Below are 15195 nucleotides of genomic sequence, written 5' to 3' on the forward strand. Positions count from 1 at the left end.
GTTTGATGAAAATGTCTATGATATACAAAAGCCCTAAAAACCCGTTTAGGCACACAGGACAGAGGGCCTGCCCACTCAAGAGCAGGGTAGTCGTTCCCCCCCTCTTCTAAAAATAGTCACAGATATTTCATTCCAAACCTCTACTGAAACCTCACTACTTTTAAAAAGCAGCTATTGCTGCAGAATGGTGCTGGTCTTGCCCAAGGAGAATAACAGAGGTAGAACCTCTTTTAAAAATGTAGGAAACCTGCTGGAGGCATTGCAACAGCCTCTAAAGACTGGGTGGTGGTGGGGGGGGATTTTTGGTGGAAGGCATTAAAAACTGAAGGACTTGTCATGTGCCCTTGCAGTCATGGGCCCCATCCAACAAGGTCCCACCTCTCCTGTGCAACTGCTGTCTCTAGACCAAAGGTGCCGAAGGAAGTGCTGACTGTATCCGTGCTGTGTGTGTGGGGCTCCATAACAGAAGCACAAATAATTGACCCATGCAGGCAAGTCTACAGTGGCAGCAGTGAGCCAAAATGGGAAGGAGTCCTAGGTTTATGATTAATTTTACACAGGGTCATGATTTCTGGAATGTCCACAGGCTGTGTTATCAAAGAGATAAAAAAGCACTGGAAATTTGTGCGATTACAGATAGTTACTTTTCATCCATTAATGCATTATGCATCACAGAAATTAGTTTTTTAAACTATTTATAATATAATTAAGTTCTATAATTAAATTTTTTGTTCAACCGTACTTAAAAAACTGCAACCCTGGTGTTCCCCAGTGTGAACGGGCAAAATTTTCTGTCCAATTCAATGCAGTTATTCAGGCATGAGACTTCTTTTTAAAATTTCATGCTACTCATTTAAAATATTTTACAATCCGTATAGTTAAAAGGCAGCAGTTAGGGACTTCAGGTACTGAGTGCAAACGATCACTATATACACAAGCAATTGTAATGTAACTGAACTACATACCTAGTATGTAATTCCATATAGGCAGAGATGGGAATAAATTAAAGGGGCTGGATAGACAGGCATCTGTTAATTATACAATTACAGGCAACCCAGGGAAAAATTAATTTATGGAACACTGAAAGGAAAGAGAAAAGTTATAGATACAACCTAATTTTATTGTTTAAAAAATAAATATAAGCCTAGAATAGGCAAAACACCATTTTCAGATGTAAACAGCTGCATCCAGTAGTTATATTTAGAACTACATCTGAAGGAAAATAGTTTTGCAAACAAAACTAGACTGCTACCATCTCTGTACTATGTCAAATGTTGATTGAAAGAAAAATCAGCTCAATTTCTTCTAAAGCTTGCATTCTGCAAAAATCATTTGTGTAGCATTCTGTTTCATATCTTCTTAAAATAATCTTGATGTTTTCACATCATGGCACGTGTAAACTTTTTTGTAGCAACTGGTACCAATATCCCCAGTTGGGTGCCTTTGCTCAGGTGATCTGTGACAATATTTAACCTCTGAACACCTTTCACCTTTTGCATACGTGCACAGAAGAACAAAGTCACTGCATTGATCTGTATCTTATAAAAAATGTGGGTATCAAACCTACTGTGGGCAAACAGACATTTTGATCTCCTATGTAGTTCCATCTAGCTGGCGGAGATCCCATAATGGGATATACAGTATCTACATTCACAAAAACGAATGTACTGAAGTGTTTTAATAAATAAGTTCATAATTATAGGACAAAGCATTTCCATTAGCCCTTTCCAGAGGAAAATTATAGGAAATGTCTTGGTACTTTTCAGTTGCATATAGTGTAGTTCCATCAGAAAGATGTTGTTTTAAGAATTACTGCATTTTCTTCATTCTTTGTATTCCTTTTGGTTTTGGATGTATTTTTATATTTAATTCTGTAAATAAAACAGAATAAAACTATTGTTAAAACACTCCAAATCCTTGAAAATGCAGAGATTAATTTTGTATGCATTCTCCTCCCCAGCCGCAGAAATAAATAGCTCATTGTTCATTCAATGGGCAGAGTCATCAACCTAGGGTTGCCAAGTCCGGTGTCGCGCCGCACGCACATCACCCGGAAGTGATGTGACGATGCCAGGCACGCTGGGGAAGGGGCCACGACCATTCGAGGGAAAACCATAGAGTTTTCCCTCAGATGACCGTGGCCCCGCCCCCAGAGTGCCCCACGTTGTCACGTCACTTCCGGGTGACGCGCATGTTGGGGTGGGGCTCCCCCTGGGGCCCGATCCGCCGGCGGCAGGGAACGGGCCTCTGGGGCGGGGGTTTCCCCGCCCCCCGGGGGGACTTAGCAAGCCTACATCAACCAAATTAGAAACACAAAACCAAAATCTGGCTTTATTAAGATTTATGAAGCAGCAACACAGACAAACCATGTGCATTTACACTGCATTAGATCCTACCCATTATTCCTCAAAAATTAAGCTATTAATTTATGATTTCCCCCAACTGTTCCTCGTACAACTTCCTTTAACTAGCTAAGACTTCCCTAAGCAGCATTATTTGTGGTAGGAACATTCATACCAGTTCATGCTAATCTTTGCCACAATTGTATTTGTTCCCAATCTTTTTACAACATGGCCCACATCAAGACTGACTAGAAGCCTGAAATTTTCATAGAATCATAGAGTTGGAAGGGACCTCCAGGGTAATCTAGTCCAACTCCCTGCACAAAGCAGGAAATTCACAAATACCTCCCCCCCACCTCCAATGACCCTTCCACTATGCCAGACAGCCTTACCCTTTAACCCTAAGCATCTGTTCAATTGTCTCTGGAAGAGGTGTGCCATAGCTTTCTGGGAGAAACAGAGTCAGGATTCCTGTTAAGACTGTTAAACTCCCCATTAAGATGTAGGGAAGAAATCGATCATAGGCACCTAGCAGAAGCACAAGACAGAAAAAACAGTGATATTGAAATTATTTTTTAGAGAATAAAACGAAGATTCTTGTACCCATTTCATTAGATATAGTGAAGTGAATTCTCAGCCAGCAAGATTTTTTTATACACACAGAGAAGGAAAAACAAAATTGTGAGCCAGTAATTTTAAAGTGGTGTTCTGGGTAGCATGGGGTTTTGTTGTTGTTGTTCAGTCACACAGTCGAGTCCGACTCTTTGCGACCCCATGGACCAGATCACGCCAGGCCTTCCTTTCTTCCGCCGTCCTCTGAAGTTGGCTCAATTTCATGTTCGTTGCATCTATGACACTGTCTAACCATCTCATCCTTTGCCATCCCCGTCTTCTTTGACCTTCAATCTTTCCCAGCATTAGGGTCTTCTCCACTGAGTGCTCCCTTCTCATTTGGTGGCCAAAGTATTTGAGCTTCAGTTTCATTATCTGGCCTTCCAGGGAACAGTCAGGGTTGATTTCTTGTAGGATTGACTGATTTGATCTTCTTGCAGTCCAAAGGACTCTCAAGAGTCTTCTCTAGCACCATAGTTCAAAAGAATCTATTCTTCGGCACTCGGCCTTCCTTATAGTCCAACTCTCGCAGCCATACATGACTACTAGGAATACCATTGCTTTGACCATGCGGACTTTTGTTGGCAGGGTGATGGTTCTACTTTTTATCATGCTGTTAAAAAGTAGATGTTTTTCTGGTACTCCCTTGCTTTCTCCATAATCAAGCGAACGTTGGCAATTTGATCTCTAGTTCCTCTACCTCTTCGAAACCCAGCTTGTACTTCTGGCAGTTCTCTATCCACGTACTGCTGAAGCCTAGCTTGTAGGATCTTGAGCATGACCTGGCTAGCATATGAAATGAGTGCAATTGTGCGATAGTTTGAACATTCCCTGGCATTGCCGTTCTTTGGGATTGGAATGTAAACTGACCTTTTCCAATCCTGTGGCCACTGTTGCATTTTTCAAATTAACTGGTATAGTGAATGCCGCACTTTAACAGCATCATCTTTTAAGACTTTGAATAGCTCAGCTGGGATACCATCACCTCCGCTAGCTTTGTTGTTAGTAATGCTTTCTAAGGACCATTTGCCTTCACACTCCAGGATGTCTGGCTCGAAGACAGTGATCCCACTGTTGTGGTTGTCAAAGACATTGAGATCCTTCTTGTATAGTTCTTCTGTGTATTCTTGCCATCTTTTCCTAATCTCTTCTGCTTCTGCTAGGTTCCTACCATTTTTGTCCTTTATCATGGCCAGCTTTGCATTGAACGTTCCCTTGATTTCTCCAGTTTTCTTGAAGAGATCTCTAGTCCTTCCCATTCTATTGTTTTCCTCTATTACTTTGCATTGTTCATTCAGGAAAGCCTCTTTATTTCTCCTTGCTGTTCTCTGGAAATCTGCATTCAATTGAGTAAATCTTTCCTTTTCACCTTTGCCTTTCTCTTTCCTTCTTTCCTCTGCTATTTGTAAAGCCTCTTCAGACCGCCACTTTGCTTTCTTGCATTTCTGTTTCTTTGGGATGGTGCTGATTGTTGCCTCCTGTACAATGTCACGAACCTCCGTCCATGGGGTTGCTCAGAAGCTAATCATGCATTCTTCAGTAAGAACATTAGTAACGATGGACAAGCTTCCCTATAAAACAACCTGTATACTTGGGGTGTGAACTTGGGGTGAAGTTATAATTTTAATTCCATATCAGAAATTTGGGAAGGGCATGATTATCATGTTCATTAAATATCAGTACTAACACTGTATCGGGAAGCCATGCCAGGACAAATGTCTATTTTAATTAATATCAGAAAATTATCAAAACTTCCAAAATTGAGTGAAAACAATTTATGATGCCTTTCCAAACTTAAAAATTAAATTCAAACATAACTTCTGAAGTGCCTGCAGGCAGCAGGAGTGGGAAGGGAGAGGAAGCACATCCCAGCTGGTCAGCAGTGCATTTGCAGAATAGCAGAAGGGCCTCACAACCCAATTCTGGATATTTCTGATATCATCCAGGAGCAAAATACTGGAAAGTATCAGGAGTGTTTTTCATGGTATGGGATACTGCCAATCTGATACTGGAAATATGGACATTTTGTTGGGTCAGCAATATCCAATTGCACCCTCCTATTACATTCCCTCTACAAATAAAGAACTTCTCACATTTAACAAAAAAGTGGGTATTAGTGTATGTGGTAAGGGCAAGGGTTTGTTGGATAACGGGGCATTAGTACTGGGCTGGTAGAACATAAGAATGTTGGTAACTTACCAAGATATACAAAGTAAGGTGAGAGGATACTGCCAAATCTGGAAGCCATTGAACTGGCACCCACTCCCATGTTTCTCACAACTGTTGGGTAGAGCTCGGCAGTGTAGACATAAACTATTGAGAAGGAGGCTGTGATCCCAAACTTTCCAATCATCACCAGGATAATGGATACCAGATGGAGGTCTACAATTGAGAAGCAAAGCATGAATCAGTAAACATATTACCACTTCCATAATTAATTTTTCTGCCTCCTGCATTTACCACCATTTACTTATTCCCACTATTTTCAACAGGGAAAAGACCAAACGTAACAGAAATTGTTGCCACATAAGTCTGTCACAGCAAACACAGCAATATGTCTTGTTGCAACAAACACAATATTGTGTCTTGTAGTAGCTTAATGATTATCAAAGTTATCCCATTTCATCAGTTGTATAAGATGAAACAGGTTCTTTTATTTTGTAAACTGAGGGCCATATCATCAGTGTGCTCCTATGGTTGTTCCAAGTTGTGAAAACATGGGGGAAAAGCTTAGAACAGCCCTCTCCATGTGCTACATTCCCAATCCAAATTGTGCTCCACATGCCTGAAAATTAAGTTTAAAAACATAGAAAAGTAGGAAAGCAAGTCAATTCATGGCTTTAATGTGACCAAGTTTAAAAAAAAACAACAACCATAAACTATTTATATACACTATATCTACTTTCTACACAGCAACTTTTCTGCTGTACAAGAGTGGGCTCATCTAAAAGAATCACTGGCTAAAGAAAGATCAGACTGACATCTTTGGAATTCCTGGTATCCCTTACTTTATGATCAAGACAGACATAATTCAGAAAGGGAGCCAATAGCACTGTAGGTGTGTTGTATATCCATGTCACACTTAAATATTTCACTTTATTTAATGTCCATGTGTCTCATGCATACAATTAGGGATATATACTGAGCTTAATACAGAAAGCCAGTATTATTCAGTTTTATTTGGGCTTCCAGAGTGAAGGGAAGGGTTTTAAAGTTTAAACCCCTCCCATCCTGGAATTGGGCCCCAGTTGTGGCATGACTCCAAAGAGAAGTGAAGGGGTTTAAACTTTAAACCCCTCCCCATCTCCTCCCTAGAGTCGGGCTGCAGCTCCAGGGAGGGGATGGAAAGGGCTTTAAAGTCTAACCCTCTTTCCATCCCCTCTCCCATCCAGGTTTGTGTGGCGGGGAGGGAGAGCCCTCCCTGGCATGCACAGACCCTAGGGGCAGCTTCTTCTGTGGGATGGTTTAACCACCCTGCAGAAAAAGCCCTGCCATCTCGGTCTGCAGCCAGGGAGGGAGATCCTGCAAAGATCCTGGGGTGGCTTCTTCTGCCACCCCACCCCGCAGAAGAATCCCTGCCAGCTCCGTCTGTGTGGCCGGAGAAGGAGAGCCCACCCTGCCTGCACAGATCCCATCGCTGGCTTCTTCTGCAGGGCAGTTTAAACCACCATGCAGAAGAAGCCCTGCCAGGCAACTGGTTTGGTGCAGTGGGGAGGGCTCTCTCTGCCCACACAGATCATGGGGCTGGCTTCTTCTGTGGGGCAGTTTAAACCACCCCACAAAAGAAGCTCTCCCAGCAGGGATTTAAACATTAAATGCTTGCTCGGTTGAGTTGCAGAGTTGCGTCACAGTGGTGGTGCAAGACGAGTCAACCCAGCAGGGATTTAAACTTTAAATCCCTTCTCCATTATACCCTATGGGGACGGTGGTCCCCATAGGGTATAACAGAGCTGAATATATTTGGTTTTCCCTGAATACCAGCACAATAATGATACTGGTTTTGACGAATACTCTGGAATACCGAATATTTTCAGGTCAAAAGTACCTGAATCTGAAGTCGACCAATTTTTTTTCCTTGCACAGTCTTACATACAATCAATCAAATGCTGATATTTCAGTCTGATCCCTCCTCTGTTGTTACTGCTGTTACCATCTTCTCTTGCAGCAAGAAAACAAAATGACCTGCAGTTGTGGGCGTCTAAGACTAGAGAAGGCAAGGCTGCTGGCACCTGGCTCCAGAGCACTTTGATTCCCAGCATGAGGAGGAGGGCAGTGATGCTGCTGCAAACGAGGGGAGCAAGCAGGGAGGCACAAGAATATCATCTCAGTGTTTTTATTTGCAGTATTTTTGAGAATCATGTTAACACACACAAAAAAGCTGATGGTAGGCTTACAGGACCTCCATTTTCAAGCCAGCATTTTCAGAAACCATGTCAAACTTGTCTTCAAATACAATGGACTTACATGCAGGCACCAACTGAATGGAGAGAAGAACGCATCCGCCTAAGAACAAGACTCCTGCCATTGAATACCGGCGGGGTAGTTTTCGGAGAAGCAGCCAAGACATGGTATATGCTGGTACTTCAATGACTGCTGAGAGGAAGCAATTGACATAGATGTCTCCATGCAAGTTAGGAGTGTCCAAAGAAAGGCCAAAGTAGCCTACGGAAATGACCATCCTGTAAGAGAAATTTACTTTGTAATCAAGGTGTTTCATTGCACTAAAACCATATAGACATGTAGAAACAGGTATTCTGCAAGCAGAAATATGCTTTGTCTCTACTCTTGCTATTTGTATTTAAGCACAAACCTAACCATATTCATTCAGATCACAGAACTGATTCTAGTTCCAAAACTTTAACATGCAGCTATCCTTTTTCATATGATGGAGTGGATATGTGATCCCTCCCCTTTTCTCCACCATACACTTATTTACTTTAAAAAGATCTGTAGAGGGGAGGACCTGGTACTTCATGTAAAGCTTTGCTCAGCTTTCGTGGTGAACTTCAGGTGAATTACAAAATAGAAAATGCAACAAAAAAGTGTAAGATATGACATAAAAACAAAACAATTGTTTCTATTACAAAAGTATTATTTTTAATACAATGTATTAACAAGATAATATTTTAATAAAGAGTAGAATAGTCTATGATCCTATCCCTTTATAAAAGCATACCCCTGAACTGTTCTATTACACTGCAGCCTTATTTCCTTTATAAAAATGTCATCCTGAACAATTCAGTTTTACACAACCTGCAGAATGAAAGGAGAGTGGAAACCTTCCTGGCCTCCTCAAGCAGGCCATTCCACAATGCTGAGGTCACAACAGCTATTCTTGGTCACAGGCTGCTATTATTTTTACACATTTGCAGGCGGTGGCCCCTTCAGAAGGCTTTGCTCGGATCAGTGATGCTCTCATGGCACAGCAGGAGAATGTCCTGCAAATATGTGGGTCCAAGACCAGGTAGGGCTTTGTCTGTGACAGGCTTTATCCTGAACTGAATTAAGTAACTGATCTGACTTGCAGAATGAGCTTAATATGCACACTCCATCTAGTTCCTGGTAGTAAGTTGCAGCATCCTATACCAACTGGAGTTTCTGAGTTGACTTCACTGGCAGACCCACATAGTGTGTAATGCCTCAAGCTCTAGCCTTGAGGTCACTGTGGCATTTTAATGTATTTAAAACATTTCTGTCCCACGTTAGGAGCTCCTTGGGCTCAAGGTGGTGAACAATGTGGCAACCAAGTTTCAAGGATGTAAATAACTGCCCAATTAACAAAGTTAAAACACATTAAATACCCATATCACCAATTTTAAAAGCATTCAGATTTAAAACACACAAAAATTAAAACAGACAGGATCAGCAAACTCACAGACAGATGCGCTGGAACAATTTACCCTCCACCAAACCCTCTCTGAAATAAGACTGCCTTAAACACCTTCCTAAATGTAGCAAGAGAAGGTGCCCTGCTCATCCACTCTGGCAGGTTGTTCCAAAGGATCAAGACCACCACTGAACACGCCTGTGATCTTGCCATGGCCGTACAGCCAGTCCCAAGGGAAGGCACCTTAAAGGAGGAGGCTATCCGCAGAATGCAACTGGCATGGGGGAGGATACTTGCTTCTCCAGTTGAACCCTGTGAAATGTGGGTCTTTCAAGACCTTGCCCTTCCCAACCAACAACACATCTGTATTTTCAGAATTCATTCCCCCTAGCCCTTTTGAGGAAGATTAACTTCATGAAGCATGTTATTGCATATATGGATCTCTGCAAACATTCTCAACCTCGCATGCTTCTTTTGGTGTACAGCAGAGAAGAGAGACATGTGCCAGCTTCTCAGTCATGTGAACAGATTGCTATCCTATTCAAGTATCTAGTTCAACCAGTTCTTAGAAGATTATCAAGACTACCACTTCAAACTGCAGGTGGGGGATTCAACCTTCTCCCTGACACGTTAATTTATGTGCAAGAGCTTTTTATATGGATGATAATTCAGCTTCAAAGAATCTAGCATTAGATGACTTATGTAAAGTGGCTGATTACATGGGCTTAAACCAGATAATACGGAGAGACCAAATATGTAGGCAGCTTAGAGTCCTAGTTTATGACAAAGAAACAAAGCCTCACTAATTAGAACACCAGCACTCAGACAACACAGAACCTGTTGGGCTAGTTCCTTACAGCTCAGTGCAGATGTAACAAACCCTCACAATGGTAGTCATTCCTTCTGCCCCTCCCTCCTCCACTTTCAATTCCCCACCTTTTGTAATTCAAGCTGATCATAGTGTGATGCTGAGATTCAAGTCCAGGAGCACCTTAAAGACCAACAAGATTTACAGGGGATAAGCTTTTGAGAGTCAAAGCTCCCTTCATCAGACCCTAAAAATCTCTTCTTTTTTGTGGGCATTTGTGTGTTTGTGTATGTGCCTCCATGCCTGGAAGTCATGGAGACTTCTGGCGACTCCTGCTGGGGGCTTAGACATTTTTTCAGAGAGGCAGCTTGATAGCCTGCCTATGTGTCCCAACCCTGCTATTCCTTGGAGGTCTCCCTTCCAATTACTTGCCAGGGCTTGCCTGGGCTACCCAGGTCAGGGCTGACCCTGAAAATCGTCTTGGTCCTTAAGGGGCTACTAGACTCGAATCTTGCTCTCCTACAGCAGACCAACATGGCTACCCACCCGAAATTATCTTCACAGTGCGATACTACATAGTGTCAAACCAGAGTTTGTAATCAGGATTAGAAGCCCATGAATTTCAGTCTGCAGTGGGAGGGGAGGGGAAAAATTCTGCTGGCAGAAATTTTTATTCCAACGAAAGTGCTCTGTTGCATCTAAGACTCCCACTTGCAATCTTAAGTGGTGTAGTCCAGAAACAGTTATCATATAACCTTATGCAGCTACTGGTTTGTTAGACTTCTTGGCCATGAAAATCTAAAACTTAAATATGGATTGTCAAGAAAAACTCCAGCAGAAGTAACAGATTGCAGTTTGGATTATGAGGACTCTGGGAGCAGGGATATTTTCTTATGCTACTATGTAAGTGCCATGCACAGCTGTAGCACAACGATCAATTATCTACTAAAAACCATTTTATCAATCTGAGACCTTCAGTCTTCAGAAATGCAATACCTGCACTTTGGCTTATTTGGGTATATTCTTGGAGCATGTTTAACATTTGCTTACCATAGGATCACAGACATGATAGTGATCGATCTAATATTTCGGGTCCTCACTAGGTCCAAAACGTTGTATGATTGTTGGTTCTGAGAATTCAAATCCTGCAGCTAGAGAGACAAGATATGTGCATATGAAGACCAAATTATTTCTATTGAAATAAAAGATGAATAAAGTTACTATGCAAATGACAGGAAATCCCTGTAACAGGTTTCCCTAGTGCAGGGTTGTTTGTTTTTTAAAGTTTATGTGGTTAATGCAGCATGTAATGTAGGAAGCAGCCATTTTAAATCTGAATGATGATTCCAGGAAATGTGGCTACATAATTAGAGTGATCTGAGGGACACGCATTCTCCAATTCCTGTGAATAGATTCTATTTTCACAGCTGCATTAAGAGGGGTTTCTTCCTACCAATTCCCTCTCATTTTCCAAATGGAGTGCTGGTTACAGATTACATAGGCCCTATTTGGGGGATGTACATGTATATAACTGTATCCCGTTGATTTTCAGCAGACTTCTGACTTTATCTAGATTCCCTGGAGAGGCAGGATTTAAGTTTTCTAAATATATAAATGTTTTTTTCTAATACTTGGCACTCTTAGCTTTCAGGCTTTTAGAATATTATCAGCATTATTCTTTTCCTGTATATTTTGCTTCCCTTTATGTGATATTTTCACCATGATACCAACTGTCGTTTCTTGTTCACTGCTGAGGCATAAAACATTCACATCATCCAGCCACCCTGAAAGGATGTTATCTGGATATCTCTATATTCCTATCAGCTTTCCTCTTCAAATCAGGTTAAAGTTGCTCTGGAACCTGTTAGATTTTACCCAGTTTTGTTCCACTGCGATGCAACATAAACCCCAGCAATCTCATGGCAGCCCTGGAGTCACATGAAGCTGCCTTCTATTGAATCAGATCACTGACCCATCAAGGTCAGTAACGTCTTCTCGGACTGTCAGTGGCTCTCCAAGTTCTTAGGCAGAGGTCTTTCACATCTCCTATTATTACCTTTTTTTTTTAAGCTGGAGATGCTAATGACTGACCCTGAAAGCTTCTGCAGGCCAAGCAGATGCTCTACCACTGTGCCACAGTCAAGCCTCCAAGGCTCACTTGCTGCTCAGTATCAAATAATGTCAAGTGGGGAGGGGGAACCTGTCTGACTGAACATTTTCAGTAAATTGCCCTGCAACAAACAGGTGCAAATCCAAGGGTTGGGGTTTTTTTTGGGAAAGCAGACTGGCATCAGAATACTTTTGCAAGCTATGTTTCAAACTATGTTTTTGCAACGTATCCCTCATCTCCTAAGCCAAGAGCCCAAAGCATGCACAGAGAAGAGGCGGCTGCAAGGTTAGAGTGGCTTCTCAAGCACGGTCAGCGGCTTTATAAAATCCTAAGCCAGGCTGATGCCGCATAGCAAGATACAGGACACACAACCCTCCATCAGCTATACTTGGGTTCCAAAAGTTTTATATAAGAGGGTTCGTATCATTTATTTCATAGGACAGAGACAGGAGGCCAAGGAAGGGTGAAGGGAGTAGGGAAATAAGCAGCAGATGCAATCATGTGCACATTTACCTCAATAGAATCAAATATGACCTCTGGGGCTTGAACGCCATTCTTTCTTGCAGCCTTCTGAATTATGGCTTCTGCCTCCTGAATCCTTCCTTGAGAGAGCAGCCACCGAGGGGACTCTGGAATGAACCTGCAAGAGGTTTCAACAGAACTTGTATACAACAATTTCACCAGAACAGCTACGGTTGTTAAGCCTCTACCCTCAGACACGTACCTTTGATAACAAAAGACTAACACTAGCCTTACCTTCTTGCCAGGCTAGAGCAAACTCTGCTGTGACAAACAAGGGCTTGCAGGGGGATACCACTAATTGGCAATACATGCATGGAACTCAAAAAGGAAAGGTGTTAATTACGAAGTGTAAAAAGTTGTTAATTATGAAGTATCAAAGAGAATGCATTGTCAGTCTGCTGCAGCCAAAACAAGAATTGTGTCTTGTGGCACCTGGTATCCACAGCATAAGCTTTCCTGAGCAAGAGCCCACTTAATCAGGTGGGGGAAGTGTTACATTCAGCTGGCAGAGAGATTTGTACCCAACAGATTAACCGCAGGAGTTTTTCCTTACAGGTTTATGTGCACTATTCAGATTCATCCTGCTTTGCCAGTTCATCAACAGCTGGGAATGGTCCACACTAAGTCTGAGTGGTCTATTTATTCTTTTGACCGCACCTGTACTTTCAAATGTAATGTAGCACCTGTTGTTCTACAAAACTGTTCCTTTTGGCTTCTCTTGGCAACATCTCTTTTCTGTACCGATGGAATGTAACACTTCATGCATCAAAGTGTGCTCTGGCTTATGAAACCTTATGTCAAAAATAAATTTGTTAGTCTTTAAGGTGTCACAAGATTCTTCTGTTATTTTATCAAAGGGATCATGAGACAGCAGTAACAGTGCACTGAAGTGTAGACTGAAACAGATGATGCCTATGCAGGGCAAAATACAGCAACAACATAGACCTGATAGCTATAATAGGATCAGTATCAAGTTGAAAGCCTGAGGGCCTAACCAGCAGTTACAATTTAGGCAACAGCAGCTGCACCATGATATCCGTTTCTAAACTGTGTGTATATGTTCAGTGATGGCAACGGGACTGAATCTCACGAGATCAGCAGATGTATGTGTGCGTTCGTGTACACCACGAGTGGGTATCAGGATCATTGTAGGTATAGGTGTGTATCTATACCCTTGTACCATATACTACATGGTAAACATAGTACAGAAAGGCCCCTTCCCTTCTGTGCATATGCTATTTTCTGCTTGCTAGCTGTATGCACTAGTCCTATGAATCCAATAAACCAGTACTACTTTATGAAATAATGAAATAGCGTCTTTGCTAATGATGGAATGCAAATAAAAATTAAATTTACCACAGGGATGCATGTGAAATGGCTCATTTGTGCCCTATGTTAACTGTCACCAATGCTAAGGTAGCACAGTATTTTGAGCCAGGTAACCCAAAACCAGATTAATATATTTTTCTTTGTTCTAAGTTCTGGGTAGCTGTGAGTTGACTTACTTCCAAATTTGGAAATGAAAAAAAAAGGATTGACAGTGGACAATCAGTATATCTAATATAGCCCTATCTGTGGAAAGTTAAATCTGTGGACCAGGGCCATGTAGACATAAAACAGATACTTCTGTATACCAGGGTTTACCCAGATTGGCAAAACATCCTAAAAAGAACCAAAAAAAGAACAGTTTTCTGCACAGGTTCAAACTTGTGCTGCAGGAGGCAAGCAGGTAAAGGAGGAGTGGGAGCCACTCAGCAGTAGACCGCCTCCCCCCTCAATCTCTGAGGTGCTAGTACTGTGGGTGGGCTTGTTGGGGGAGGAGCAGCGGCTACGTTCCCCACCACTTGAGGTAGGGAGCCACTGAGGGAGGCAGGGAGGCAGTGATGATTCAGCTGGTTGGGGCTGGCTGGTGAGTGGCTGACCTGCTGAGTGAATGGGGGGTGGGGTGAAGATGGGGTTTCCCCTTCATGAGTCTCGTCCGGTCCTCACTTGTTTATTGCTTTAAAAAAGTACTATGGCACCGCCTTATGGATTGTTTTTCCACAACAGAACCTAAATGGGGGTCAAGTAGCCTTTGAGGAGAACTTCACACCAGTAATTCTTGGCAGTGCATAGATGGATAAAGCTGTGGAAACACTAGCAGTTCAAAACTAAGCAAGTGGGCTTAGAGGGATGTAGCTCTGCTTAGGACTGCACTGTAAATCTACAATACTATTTTTATCATTGCAATGGTTCCGGAAATAAGCAGAACTATATAGCAGAAGTTTTAGCTCAAGACAGAACACTGTACTTTTACAATATACAACATATATAAAATATACAACATATATAAATATATGTATCAAATATAAAATATACAACAAAATATACAACAAATAATCATTGAGCTCCCATCTCTGGCCCCAGCTCCTGCCAACCTAGCAGCTCAAAAGCAAGAAATTGCAAGTAGATAAATAGGTACCACTTCGGTGGGAAGGTAACAGCATTCCATGTGCCTCGGTGTTTAGTCATGCTGGCCACATGACCACGGAAATGTCTTCGGACAGCGCTGGCTCTTCGGCTTGGAAATGCAGATGAGCACCGCTCCCTAGAGTCGGATTCGACTGGCTTTCGAGCAAGGGAAACCTTTACCTTTAACTCTACAGTATGGCTGTTAAGAGTGGCATTAAACAGCTGATGCCATAACAGAGAAAGGAATAAAAATGCAGATTCTTATGGATGAGGACACTAGGATGATCTATTTTGATGGGACTGTTTCTATCTTCTGGCATTTTTCTTTTGAAATCTGTACTTGGTTGCTCTTTAATGCAAATCCTTGACAGCTTACAAACATAAATTTATGAAAGATACTTTAATTTTTTTTTTATTTGTTAGATTTTTATCCCACCTTTTCCTGAAGGCTCAGGGCAGATTACAACACTAAAACAATTGCGTATAAAAATGCATAATATATAAGATAATAAAATCAGACACT

At 41.9% G+C, this 15195-nt stretch overlaps 1 protein-coding gene across 1 annotated transcript in view; it reads right to left on the bottom strand.

Annotated features, from left to right (window-relative positions):
* Window positions 1–1342: 1342 nt before the first annotated feature.
* The window catches only part of SLC22A5 (solute carrier family 22 (organic cation/carnitine transporter), member 5), a 64658-nt gene continuing 50805 nt past the window's right edge, over window positions 1343–15195 (bottom strand). The window contains exons 5-10 of the mRNA XM_015409271.1: window positions 12213–12339; window positions 10640–10740; window positions 7419–7633; window positions 5154–5336; window positions 2735–2870; window positions 1343–1871 (exon numbers count right to left, since the gene is read on the bottom strand). Coding sequence (XP_015264757.1) covers window positions 1787–1871; window positions 2735–2870; window positions 5154–5336; window positions 7419–7633; window positions 10640–10740; window positions 12213–12339 — 847 coding nt within the window. The 3' untranslated portion in view covers window positions 1343–1786. The remainder of the gene's footprint in view (window positions 1872–2734; window positions 2871–5153; window positions 5337–7418; window positions 7634–10639; window positions 10741–12212; window positions 12340–15195) is intronic.

This window comes from Gekko japonicus, unplaced genomic scaffold (genome assembly GCF_001447785.1).
Source record: "Gekko japonicus isolate JY-2015 unplaced genomic scaffold, Gekko_japonicus_V1.1 scaffold376, whole genome shotgun sequence".
NCBI classification, from domain to species: domain Eukaryota; kingdom Metazoa; phylum Chordata; class Lepidosauria; order Squamata; family Gekkonidae; genus Gekko; species Gekko japonicus.